Here is a 14,304-nt window from a genome sequence, read left to right on the forward strand (position 1 = left end):
AGAAGAAATGAGGATTCATAGAGCCGAACCCAACTTGTTTAGGAGTGAGGTATAGTTGTCGTTGCACAGAGACAGAAGGCAATGCACGAAAAACGGTGCAGCACAATTTACCATTAAATTTAAGAACAAAGTTCATCTGGATAGTTGAATTACTTCACTCCACCTAATGAGCAAATACAACAATACAACTATAGGTGCATATTCCTCTCAAAAGATGCATTCATTGAATAGAAAATCTCAGAGAATTTAAATATTAGAAGCACTAAGTGCCATAACCTTGCATTGTTCATTCATGGCTAAGAGTTGTGCTTCTTTCTTGTCAAGAAGAGTTGTCAACTTCACATTCTCTTCCATAAGCTTTTGGACTTGAACCTCTTTCTGCATTTTCTCGCTCTCCAATTGAGTCGTCTTTGCAGCTAACCTGGTTCACATAAAACAAACTGAGTACAAAAAAAATCGCAGATATGGGACTTTACCATCTGTTATAATTACTATAATACACTCTTTCATGTAAACAACGACATATAAGACGAACTTTTACAATTGTAGTTCTTGCAAGAACCACAACTCCATCTGTATAAAGAATATTTTCCAAAGGGTTGCTTGGTTACCGGGATTACTATACTAATCCCGGTACTAAATATGGGATTGCATTTATCCACCGTTTGGTTATTGGTATTAGCTAACACTTGTATAAATCTTATACAAGAATCTTGGTGTTATCTATCTCATAACGGAGGTGGGATCATAATCATGGGATAACCTTGTTCTGAACCAAACGAGCCCTCGGACTGATCAGCTTGCTGCAACAAAGCAAGGGGAATGGGAGTAAGAAATCATAGATACCAGAATAGGGGCTTACTCTTCAAGTGGTTATGGAGATTCAATCAAAATGAAGGAGCGTTATGGAAAGTGGTGGTTACCAAAATGTACGGAAGTGAGCACAACTGGAGTACCAAAATTACTAACTCAGCACATGGAGTGGTCAGTGTTTGGAAACATATAAGAAGTTTTTGGGATGACCTTGGTAGAAACACGGATTTTGGTAGGTAATGGTGGCAACACTCTTTTTTGGCATGATGCATAACACTCCCCTCTGAAGGAATTATTTCCAGATCTTTATAATTAAGTGAGGCATACCCATCATACTACCGCACAATGTAGATCTAGTACTGGTGGGAGTTGAGTTTCAGGAGAAATTCCAATGACTTGGGAAGTGGATAGGCTCTCTTCTTCTTCTTCTTCTTCTTTTTTGGTGAAGTGGATTGGAAGTATGTTGAATTAGAGGCGAAGTTAGCAGTTACGGCGCCTTTTGAACGCCTGTATGTTGAATTGGCGGGGATAAGAAATTCTACGGGCTAGTCTCAAGGCAAGAGAAAGGAGGACCCGTGACCTAGACCAAGTGAAGTGCATCAAGGACGAGAGGGCAAAATACTGGTGGAGCAGGCACTCTCATTAGCCAGAGATGACAGTCATACTTTCATGAACTCTTGGACGAAAAGGGGAACAGAGACATTGTGCTGGGGAATTTAGAACACTCTGAGAGGCGTCACGATTTTGGGTATTGTAGGTGTATAAAGGTTGAGGAAGATAAGGGTGTCATTCGTAGTTGTGTAGGGGAAGAGCAACTGGGCTATGTGAGACCCTGTTGGAATTTTGGAAAAGCGGCAGGTAGGGTAGGTGCAGGGTGGTTAGTTGAGTTGTTTATTGTCGCTTTGAAGACGGCAAAAATGTCCGAAGAATGGAGGTGGAGTACAATGATCCCATTGAACAAGGACAAGGATGACACTTAAAATTGCAACAACTATAGGGGTATCAAGCTCCTAAGCCACACTATGAAAGTAGCGCGGTGGAGATAAGGGTGAGAAGGGGTGTAGCTATTATCGTGAACCAGTTCAGATTCATGTCGGAGCGCTTAACTACAGCAGGCATTCATCTTGCAAGGAGATTAGTGGAGCAATATAGGAAGAGGAAGGACTTACACATGGTAATCGTCGACCTAGAAAAGGCTTACGACAAAGTCCCAAGGGAGGTTCTATGGAGATGCTTGGAGGCTAAAGGGGTACCTGTGGAAAGAAATGCTAGATGTTTTGAGAGCAAGAGCTGTGACCTTCAAAAGATCAAACTAAATTGTATCAGGCTTTTTTGCTTCTTGCTTCTGGTGCAAGCAGATGTATTTAGAGGACACTGAATCCATTATAGATATCCTAGGTTCCTGTTAGGATTCGGATTCAGATTCAGATTCAGTTTTCTTACTTTTTGACAAGCTGTAAATATGGTTTTTATTGCAACCCATGCACTGGTTCAATGAATATACACAAATGTTACCTTCTCAAAAAAAAAAAAAGGTAGCTGCGGCATACACTAGGGCGATCAAGAATATGCATGATGGATCCAAGACTCGGGTAAGGACAGCGAGAGGAGACTCAAAGTACTTCTTAGTTGTGATGGGGTTGCACTAGGGGTGTGCAAAAACCGATTTAACCAATAAACCGAACCCAAAAAAACACTATTGGTTTATTGATATTGGGTTATTGGGCTAACGGTTTTTAAACGATTTTGCAAAATTTTTTATTGGGTTAATGGTTCGGTTTCCGGTTTTATAATTTTTGCAATAAGACTATACTAAATTTACTAGTCTTATTGTTAATGGTTAACCGATTGTTACTTTCACACTTTTGTTAATGGTTAAACGATTGTTACTTTCACACTTTTTCCTTTGAATGTGTCTAGTGTCTAAACTTGCAAGAAAAATGATTGTTACTTTTATGATTATTACTTTCATGCCAAATGTTGGAAAAATCATATGGTATTTTCTTATTGGTTAAACCGAAAACCGAACCGTTAAGTACCACAAACCGATTAACCAAAAACCGATAAGAAATATGTTATTGGTTTGGTTATCGGTTTGAAGTATTTACAAATCGAAAACCGATAAACCGAACCAATAACACCTAAAACCGAACCGAACCGACCGATGCGCACCCCTAGGTTGCACCACAGATCAGCTCTTAGCCCGATTTTGTTTGCCTTGGTGATGGATGAATTGATGCGACATATCCAAGGAGAGGTGCCACAATGTATGTTATTTGCGGGTGGCATAGTTTTAATTGACAAGACTAAAGATTTGGAGACAAACCTTGGAGTCTAAAGGTTCTGGTTGAGCAGAACCAAAACAGGATATATAAGAGTGCAAGTTCTGTAATATGACACATGAGGCTAGCGTGGAGCAAGGCTTGATACACAAGAAATCAAAAAGAGATGAGGTTTCAGGATCTTGGATCTATTTTCCAAGGAAATGGAGAGATTGAATGATGTTACACATCATGTTGGTGCAGGGTGGATTAAATAGAGGCTCCCACCTGGAGTCTTGCGTGATAAGAAGGTACCACCAAAAATTAAAGGCATGCTCTATAGGGTGGTAGTTAGACCAACTATGTTATATGGGGCGGAGTGTTGGCCAGTTCAAAACTCTCACGCTCAGAAGATGAAAGTTGTGAAAATGAGAATGTTGTGATAGATGTGTGAGCATACTAGGAGGATAGGATTAGAAATGAATATATCTGAGGCAAGGTAAGGAGTGGCTTCAGTGGAGGACAAGATGTAGAAAGCGAGGCTAAGATGGTTTGGGCATGTGAAGAGGTCATGCATGGATGGCAGAGGTGTGAGAGGTTGTCTATGGATGGTTCCAAGGGCGGTAGAGGTAGCCCAAAGAAATATTGGCACTATTGGGGAGAGGTGATTAGACGGGACATCACGCGATTTTAGCTTACAAAGGACAGGATTGTAGATAGAAGGTTGTGGAGGACACGAATTAGGATAGAAGGTTAATAGGTAGTAGAGCATTTTCCTTCCATAATAGTAGTCGTAGTATTACTCTTGTAGTTTCTTGTCCCTCAATTTCTATTACTACTTGTTGTTTCTTGCATTTTGCTTGTTGTATTATTTTGTTTTAATTACTGTTCAAAATGATTTGTCACATGATTTCTATAGTATTTTGCCATAGCTTGTTCACTTCCATTATTTCTTTTGTCCTACTGTTTCGGATTGTTTTTCATTGAGCTGAGGGTCTACCGAAAACAACCTCTACCACTAAAGTAGGGGTAAGGTCTGCATACACTCTATCCTTCCCCGACCCACTTTGTGGAATTACACCAAGTATGTTGTTGTTGTTTAAGTGGATAGGAAGTCGATAGGTTCTCACAACTCATCAAAATATCGGAAAGCTTCAAATTCCAGGAAATGGTAGTTGACTGGCTAGTATGGGTTCCACAAAGTAAAGGTACCTTCTCGGTCAGCAGCTGCTACAAATTCCTATTGACCTCCAATACATTGGATCAGAATTACAGCTTCTGGCCTTGCAGGCAGATATGGAAATCCAGGGCACCATACAAGGTGACATGTTTTTGTTAGACTCTCACATATGAAGCACTTCACAACAGCCTTATAGGGAAACAACAGCCTTATAGGGAAAGGGCATAGCTATTTATAGTAGATGTATACCGTGTGAAAAAGAATAACGATGCTAATCATGTATTTCTGCTTTGTAGCATCACAACTCAAATGTGGAATCTGTTTTTTAACATTTTTCAAGTTAAGCTAGGTGATGCCTAGAACTATCAAACAAATGCTGCATTGTTGGGCTGGTAAGGGTATTGGGAAGGAGAAAAGAAAAATCTAGGAGACCATTCTTTCATGCATATGGTGGGTGATTTGGAAAGAAAGGAATCAACGATGTTTTGAAAGCAACTATGAAAATATATGTAAATTGAAATATAAATGTGTATCTTTTTTGGATTTAGGTGTAGACTAGAAGATCAGCAGTCAGCACACAGCAGATAAAATGTTAAGACTTTCTCAACTTCCTAGAGTGATGTAAAGGAACTGATTCCGCACAAACTTTGTGTTTCACTGCTTCTGTTTATAAAATCCTACCAACAACAACGTACCCAATGTATTCCCACAAGTAGGGCTTATAAAATATTACCATTCTAAAAAAAATTGTAAAAGATGATTTATCACTACTTTCATAGTTTCGTTAGTTCTGTGCTTTTACAAATGGATCAAAGAAGAGATTTTACAAACCTGCACTCAGCCCTTCTTGTTCCAAGTTTAGTACCCTAGGAAATGTCATAACGCTAGTCTATATTCAACCTTAAAACCTTTGCACTAAAAAAAGGATGATTCCTCATTCTTAATCCAAGTGATCCATTTCATTTTATATCGTTTTTGTACATAAAGACATTGCAAATTAATTATAACCCGCTACACCAGATAACATTCTGGTGTCGTGGAGAATATGGCTGGAAAAAATGGTTAGACATAAATTCAAAGTCTCAAATGAATTGATAACTTGATCAGAAAACATGTGTATAATGTTGGGTGCATACTTAGATTCTAACCCTATTGATTCAGAAAGGTGTGCTATAAGATATTGAAAGGCATATACTCTTGGTAAACTGCATTGCAAGTATTAAGACATATCATCAACAACATATTACGCAGTAGTCTCTTCTGACATCACAGGCACACTGACCATTATTACTCAGAGAACATAAATAAACAGCTATATCATCATTATATGAAAACAGAAATTCTGTTCACCAGCGAAAGGGATACACTGACCGTTCAAAAAGCCTTTCAATTGTCTGGAATTGTTTTTCTGATGACAGAAGAGTTTCTCTGACACTAATGAGACTACTGACATAGGATTTCAGAGATTCGAAGTCTCTCTTAACACAACAAAGCTCCTGCTCATTTTCGGCAGCTCGCTGCCTCTGTCTAGAAGTTTCTTCGACCAAATCCTCAACTCTCTGGCGCATCTCATTCAAGATACAATTTGTACCAAAAGCAAACCTTTCCATCTCTTCTAACTTAGTAGACATGTTTTCAATCTGAAGTGCCCTTCTTTGAATCTCTTCCTGACCTACTGTTACCTTCTCCTTCTCTAAAGCAGTTTCAGATTCAGCCATTATAACCCTCTTGACAAGATTTTCCATAACATATGTAACCAATTGTACACTTCTGAGTAATTCGCTCCTATAAGATCCATCTTGTTCATCAAAAGAATCTTGTGTACTTGTAAGTCTAATCAAGGCTGCATCATCAGCATCATCAAAAGACGAGAGATCTATGTCCCTTGACCAACTGGACAACGGTACACCATTTTTATCTATAAGCCCTACTCCATATAGTTCTTTTATACCGCATGACGTAGAGGCCAAATCAGGAACAGCTATGACTCTGGCTTTAGTTTTCAAATACATCATTAATGTTGCAGCAGTTCTGACTCTGCTCCAAAGAACATTTAACTCTTTCTTTGTATCTTCTTCTGACCCCTGAATACAAGTTTTTACATCTAATAGTTTTGCTTGCAAGGCATCAACTTGGGACTGGCTTTCCTCCATCTCTTGCTTCCAACTAACATGTGTTTGGCTCAGTTGGTACTTCAAATCTGAAAGATCAATATCTTCCTCAACTGCCATTACCTGTGTTGTAAATTCAAATTAGGAACTTAGGTCATTAATAAAGATCTAACAATACTAGTTAGTATCAACAAGTACAAAACAGTTGGACGAAAGAATCTCACTAAGACCATATTAGAAGACTAAGGTGTTGATTAAAAGCAAATACCGAATAAGACAGTAATTTTGACTGAAAATGTACTATCCTTGTCACCCGCTACATTCCTTCCTTTCCATTTCCTTCTAATCAATCAACTCGTAACTTCAATCACCACAACACAGTTCTTGATATTCAAATAATGCATCATAAATGCATGAACAAGTTCATTGCAGCGCAATGCACTTCCAACTTAAGTCATCAAAATACAAAACAATCTATAACAGACATACAATGCATAAATTTTGCTGTAAGATGAGAAGAAAAATATTACATATTCTCCCTAGAGAAAACAGAAAATTTGCACATAGGAACTAGGTAAGAAAAAAAAAGGAAACTACACTAACAAGATAGTGCCTCTTATACGCAACTTCTATCAGTGTTTCTTTGACATCAAATTTCAGATATTAATACTGTGAATCAACAGCAGCAACATACCCGGTGTAATTCACAAGTGGGTCTGAGGAGAGTAGGATGCATGCAGACCTTAACCCTGCCTTTGAATCTATAAGATATATATTTATACTACAGTTCCAGATAAACTCTTAGCAAAAGACACTATGAGAGCACATAAATTCATTGCCAAATCAACCAGGTGCATAACCAAGCGAAGAAACTAAAAATATCTTCCTTTCTTTTAGATAAATCAAAAGAATTCATATACACGACACCAAGAATGGTCAGATGTTCAAGAAGTAAAAAAGGTTTCTATTTGCAGTGAGTTCAGACAATACTAAAGACAGCACTTTGAGCCCACCCCAACTTCCAATTTGGCTTCTTTAACGAATCCAATAGAACTCCGAGACAGAATCTTCATAGTTTACAAAATGTTTCATTTAGCAGTGAGTTCAGATAATACTAAATACACCACTTTGAGCCCACCACAACTTTCAATTTGGCTTCTTTAACAAATCCAATAGAACTCCAAGACAGAAATTTAATAGTTTACGAAATGTTTCATTTGGCAGTGAGTTCAGACAATATTAAAGACACCATTCCTAGTCCACCCAAACTTTCAATTTGGCTTCTTTAACAAATCCTGTAGAACTCCAAGAAAGAAACTTTATAGTTTACGAAATGTTTCATTTAGCAGTGAGTTCAGACAATACTAAAGACATCATTTTTAGTCCACCCCAACTTCAATTTGGCTTCTTTAATGAATCCAATAGAACTCCAAGACAGAAACTTTATAGTTTACGAAATGTTTCATTTAGTAATGAATTCAGACAGTTCTAAAGACACCAATTCTAGTCCGCCCAAACTTTACCATTTCTCTTCTTTAACTAATCCAATAGAACTCCAAGACAGAAACTTTATAGTTTACGAAATGTTTCATTTAGCGGTGAGTTCAGACAATACTAAAGACACCATTTTTAGTCCACCCCAACTTCAATTTGGCTTCTTTAATGAATCCAATAGAACTCCAAGACAGAAACTTTATAGTTCACGAAATGTTTCATTTAGCAATGAATTCATACAATACTAAAGACACCAATTCTAGTCCTCCCAAACTTTCAATTTCTCTTCTTTAACTAATCCAATAGAACTCCAAGACAGAAACTTTATAGTTGACTAAATTTTCATTTAGCAGTGATTTCAGAGAATACTAAAGACACCATTTTTAGTCCACCCCAACTTCAATTTGGCTTCTTTAATGAATCCAGTAGAACTCCACGACATGAACTTTATAGTTTACGAAATGTTTCATTTAGCAATGAATTCATACAATACTAAAGACACCAATTCTAGTCCGCCCAAACTTTCAATTTCTCTTCTTTAACTAATCCAATAGAACTCCAAGCAGAAACTTCATAGTTTATGTTAGAATAGTAATACGTATATACAATCCTACTTAGAATAGGAATATGAATAGTAATAGTAATAAGAATAGTATATAGTATCCTACTTAAAAAAGTATTGTATTGTAGTGTCCTATTTGGAAAAGGAGTCTATTGTAGAGTCTATGAATAGGCCCTCTCTCTAATAATATAGAGACGACAATTCAATAATATTCATTTACTATATTTCTTTAGAAAAGGATTGTATTGTAGTGTCCTATTTGGAAAAGGAGTTTATTGTAGAGTCTATGAATAGGGTCTCTCTCTAATAATATAGAGACAACAATTCAATAATATTCTTTTTCTATAATTCTCATAGTTTACAAAATGTTTCATTTGGGTTCAGACAATACTAAATACACCACTTTGAGCCCACCACAACTTTCACTTTGGCTTCCTTAACAAATCCAATAGAACTCCAAGATAGAAACTTTATAGTTTACGAAATGTTTCATTTGGCAGTGAGGTCAGACAATACTAAAGACACCATTTCTAGTCCACCCAAACTTTCAATTTGTCTTCTTTAACAAATCCTATAGAACTCCAAGAAAGAAACTTAAAAGTTTACGAAATGTTTCATTTAGCAGTGAGTTCAGACAATACTAAAGACACAATTTTTAGTCCACCCCAACTTCAATTTGGCTTCTTTGATGAATCCAATAGAACTCCAAGACAGAAACTTTATATTTTACGAAATGTTTCATTTAGCAATGAATTCAGACAATACTATAGATACTAATTCTAGTCTGCCCAAACTTTCAATTTCTCTTCTTTAACTAATCCAATAGAACTCCAAGACAGAAACTTTATAGTTTACGAAATGTTTCATTTAGCAATGAATTCAGACAATACTAAAGACATCAATTCTAGTCCGCCCAAACTATCAATTTCTCTTCTTTAACTAATCCAATAGAACTCCAAGACAGAAACTTTATAGTTTACGAAATGTTTCATTTAGCAGTGAGTTCAGACAATACTAAAGACACCATTTCTACTCCACCCAAACTTTCAATTTGGCTTCTTTAGCAAAAAAATCCAATAGAACTCCAAGACAGAAACTTTATAGTTTACGAAATGTTTCATTTAGCAATGAATTCAGACAATACTAAAGACACCCATTTCTAGTTCACCCAAACTTTCAACTTGGCTTCATTAACTAATCCAATAGAACCCCAAGATAGAATCTTTATAGTTTATCCCTCCCTCAAATATCTAAACCACCAAGCAAAAAGAAAAAAACCCAACTTTTCCCAAGAGAGCAAACATAATTTTATCATAAACATCGTATCAAGATCATGAACAAAGAACAAAATTGATATTAAACCCTACCTACTGTCACCCAGCAAACTCCCAACAGCAGTAGTACCATAACAAACAAAAAAAATCCCACAAAAATTGGATTCAGCTACATAAATCTTCTAATTCTTTCCCCCATTTCATTCTCTAATACTCAATAATTTTTGGGGGTTTTCCTTTTTTGGAGAAAGATTATCATTCCCAAATACCCATTTCATTTTTTCACCTCTAATACTCAATAATTAAGAAAAATTGAACCAAATAGACAGGAGATCAAGAAAAAAATAGCAGATAAATTAAAGAATAAGTACATATATTTTATAAGAAAAAATTCCAAAAAGCATAGAAAAAGAGTCACCTTGTAAAGTTTAATGAAAAAATTGAAAATTGGGAGCTTCAGATGGGGTATGGATGAAGAAGAGAAATTCGGACAGATGAAAAATAATATGATGACACTGCTTTCCAACACGCGTTGTCTGAAGGATGGCTACCAAATGAATTTGCTGTTTCTTTTTTTTATAATTGTAAATACGAAAGGTGATTAGGAGAGTAATTTTCCGTCCGCAAGGTGAAAGTTTACGTAGTTAATTGAGTTATTAACATTTTGTTGGGTTAGTTGTTACTTATTATATAGTATTGTATCGTTAAATTCATGTTAGATAACATAAATAATCTCATTTTATGTAATGAGTGGTTTTGTGTAATTGCAGAGTTATTTAAATATTTTATTTTTATTTATTATTTTATTTTATCTTTTTATAATAGCTCTATTGTATACCTAATTTTTCTTCTAGATTTATCTTTTAAATTATCGATGTGTGGCATTATGTTACAATGGAAAATGGTACAATTTATCCAAATATTGTATTTATTTAAAGAAAACAGTATGATGGAATATGATACAATATAATAATATACAATATGATACATTATGAAATAATACGTAATAATTAATGGACGATTCATAATTTTCATTAAGGGGTTCGGGAAAAAAATAGTGTTTTGAGATTTGAACTTATTAGCAGAAAGTGAATTTTGAACCCCTAAACCAATAATCTAACATTTGCTTTTGTATTTAGGCAATTCAAAACCTATGTATTTACATTTTTATAAAAAGTTACTTATAGAATGTAATATTTTGTCAAGAGGGTTAGGATGAACACTTTCAGTTTCCTCTAAATCCGTCCCTAATAACAATCATACAAACAAAGTGTAAGATTTCTCTTTACAAAATAAATTTGATAAAACGCTTTAAAGTTAATTTTATCATAAAGTTTTAATATAAGGTATTAGCTAGAAAAATTAGGAGGACGAGTAGAAAAAAACTATTGGCATATTTCTAGATTGGCAAGTATCTAAAGAAAAACACAAATTTCATATCAAAATGGAAACCAAAGAATATTATAAAATAAAGCATAATTTTATACGAAAGGCGTGTTTGATGACAACACCGCTCGAGAGAAAAAATTGTGAGGCCTATTGGACTTAATCATATGAGATTTATTTGTTTGTTTTGTTAAATTGTTATTGTAGGACTAGAAGTATCATCTCGAAGAGTCTTGCTAGTAACTGTCTTTTTTTTTAGCATTTAATTCATATTTCATAGAAACTTAAATTACAATTTCGCATTATACAAAACGTCGAAAGCTAAAGTAAGTTTTTTTCCTTATTAATAACTTTTTACTTTTGTGTTTCATTATTATTTTAAGAAAATGATACCATAGATAGAGGTAACCTTGACCGATCGGTCATATGATTGATAAAGGGCTCTTTTCTCCCTGTAAGAAAAAAATAAATGGAAGAAACTTTAGAAATCTACTCATTTTCAACATAGCCTATTTCTTTTAATTCCTCTTCTGTAAACTAGTAAACATATTCAAGTGATGTCACGCCTCGAGCCTATACCTTGGACGGGACCGGCACTCAAGAACCATTGATGGCCCCAAGCAAATCCTTGGTCTGGCTTACTTACTCACTGGAAGATTTTTCTCAAGATAAATATTGTTAAACAAGTAAACGGAACTGCTCAAAATATAACTTAGAATGTATTATAATAACATTCACTATCAAAGTGAACACTCAAGTCTCAACTTAACTGAAAAGGAAAAGTAAAGATTCATGAACTAACATCACTAACTCTGTCTATGAAGCCTCTAAACAACTGAGATGGACTTCGGGACAAGACCCACGACATCGTAATGAACTAAAATACTGAAAGCAATAAAAGGATCCTCCGGAAAGCTAGGAAGCTCACCAACTGACTCTGAGTGCTCAACTGGATCAACGAGACGCTGGATGTTAATCCTGATTACCTGCGTCTGCATCATAATAAGATGCAGGCCAACTGACATTAGTACATTGAATGTACGAGTATGTGAGTTGGAATGCTAAACATAACTTAAGCTTGAAAAGAATCTGAAAGAAACACTTATCTTGGCTTCACTCAACTCCTGAATAACTTAACTCAATATAAAGCAATAAAACGCATGCAATATATAGAAAGCCTTTAAAACAGTAGAAAACAACTTAGTTCGTTAAAGAAAATGCAATAACAAACTCAACTTTACTCATATAATAAAGTAATATAGTTTATGTGGGAGTTTCTCTAACCGACAACCACCACTATGAGCATAAGTGGTGATACACATCTTTCCCACACTGCCAAAATTGTCTTATACTTTGTTGTCATATAGAATGCTTAGCTTAGTGGATTCACTAGTCTATGCTAAAAGCATCTTCAGGAGTCATCTAAAAAGTATGATCTTTTACTACCCATGATGACTACATGGTTTATGGAGACGTGAGTTATCTGAACTCAAACTCGTCCCATATCGGTGCTCAATACTACTCCCAAATTATACTTTAGCTCATATGTTTCTAAAAACAAAACTCTTTCTTTGGTTTGAGATAATTACTCAAAAACTTAGCTTAAAAGCTCTCTTGGAAATATCAGTTTCTTTTCTTGTTCAAATGTGAAAACATTTTAACTCTTGGGAATACTTAGTTCCCGAATAATCTTTGAAGAATGAACTTTACTCTTACTTTTTACTGAAAACTAGCTCAAATGCTCTTTTGGAAATCTCAGTTTCCTTTTTTGTTTAAATGTGAAAACATTTACTCTTTGGGAATACATAGTCCCGATATACTCTTTTGAAGAAATGAACTTCAAACTTCACTCTTTACTCAACTCAAAACTCAAGTCTTAAAACAAAGTTAAAACATTTGTAAAAGACTTTTAGAAACCTTTATGAACTTCTCTTAACTTGACTATTGACTTCTCTTGACTTGACTCTTAACTTTCTTTGAATTAAAATATGGATTCAAGGATTATGATTTGTGATAGGAAAGATCTCATGATGTTTAGGAATGATTTTAGATAGCTAAACATGAGAAAAAATTTTAAAAAATACTATCTGAGGGTGGGTCTGCGACGCGGAGAAGTATTTAAATTTTGATCGCAAAAATACTTTTTGAGGAAGAACGGTCCATGACCGCTTTGCGATGCAAAATGACTTTTCCCAAATTTGGAGAGCAGGTCCGCGACGCGGAGCTAGTGCCCAGATTTGCTCGACTAATTTTCTTCTTCGTTTTCTAGCCCCAATTCGCCCAAACTCGGTTCTTTGTCTCAAATTCCCTTTAGATTCAGATACCCAGTGTGTATACACAAGAATCTAAATCAAACAACTCAAGGAAACAACATTTTAACCTCAAGGAACTCCTCAATCTAAACCTAACTCAAGAACGAAGGCCAATTTAAAGAACACCATTCAAGTTTCATTAACTTTCAACTTTCTAGAACAAACTTCGCTGAAATAAACATGATTGGCGCGTGGGTGAACGAACCCAATGCTATGAAAGACTCACACACCTCGTAAGGATCATCCCTTGACGAAATCCACAAGCTAAACCTTCAAGAATGACGAACTTTGCTCTTTCTCCTCTTTTCTCCTCTTGCGTTCTTTCTCCAAAAACCCTAACGTAAATTTCCAATTGTCTAAATTGAACCAATTCAGTTTAGACCCCAATTTAATTGCTAAAAACGAATTAACTTAATTGGGTGGTGAAAAGACCATAATGCCCTTCTAAAATCCGGATTGAACTTTCCTTATTTGAACAACCCAACTTCCAATGGGCATAACTCGCTCATACAAACTCGAAATCGCGCAAACTCGGCAGCGTTGGAAAGATTATTCCAAGATCTTTCCTACGATATCTGGAAATACACCTAAATCATCTTGATCTAGGAGTTATGGTCATTTGAAGTTGACCAAAAACTCAAACTTAACTTAACTTAAACAATTTTTCCAGATTTTTTATTATTTCCAAAAATCACTCTTTCTAATTCTAGCTCTTTCAAGTTCTTTCAATTTGCGAGATGTTACAAGTGAGCACTTTTTTATTGGGTAAATCGGAAATTGAACCGTTAGGGCCAAAAATCAATAAAAAGTAATCTTGTTGGTTTAGCATATTTAAAAATAGAAATTCGATAAATCGAACTGACCAATTCACACCCCTAATTATAGGGACACATTTTAAAGTCATGAGGACA

General features: G+C 35.4%; 1 protein-coding gene and 1 long non-coding RNA gene across 2 annotated transcripts; one reads left to right on the plus strand and one right to left on the minus strand.

The window, feature by feature from the left end:
* Nucleotides 1–89: 89 nt before the first annotated feature.
* Nucleotides 90–10,252, minus strand: LOC125858302 (uncharacterized). Its single transcript, XM_049538050.1, has 3 exons — nucleotides 10,114–10,252; nucleotides 5,626–6,488; nucleotides 90–421 (listed from the first exon to the last, which is right to left on the minus strand). Exons 2-3 carry the CDS (start codon nucleotides 6,483–6,485, stop codon nucleotides 247–249), a joined length of 1,035 nt encoding a protein of 344 aa, XP_049394007.1. The 5' UTR covers nucleotides 6,486–6,488; nucleotides 10,114–10,252; the 3' UTR covers nucleotides 90–246.
* LOC125858303 (uncharacterized) lies at nucleotides 835–4,375 on the plus strand. Its single transcript, XR_007445729.1, has 3 exons — nucleotides 835–2,062; nucleotides 2,349–2,452; nucleotides 2,992–4,375. It is a non-coding gene; the product is annotated as an uncharacterized LOC125858303 (long non-coding RNA).
* Nucleotides 10,253–14,304: the final 4,052 nt, after the last annotated feature.

Source organism: Solanum stenotomum, chromosome 3, assembly GCF_019186545.1.
Source record: "Solanum stenotomum isolate F172 chromosome 3, ASM1918654v1, whole genome shotgun sequence".
NCBI classification, from domain to species: Eukaryota; Viridiplantae; Streptophyta; class Magnoliopsida; order Solanales; family Solanaceae; genus Solanum; species Solanum stenotomum.

Coding starts and splice junctions, on each gene's coding strand:
- LOC125858302 (XM_049538050.1), bottom strand. CDS start 6,485: ATGGCAGTTGAGGAAGATATTGATCTTTCAGATTTGAAGTACCAACTG. Junction 422..5,625: donor ATTGAAAGGCTTTTTGAACG/GTCAGTGTATCC, acceptor TATGTGAACCAG/GTTAGCTGCAAAGACGACTC.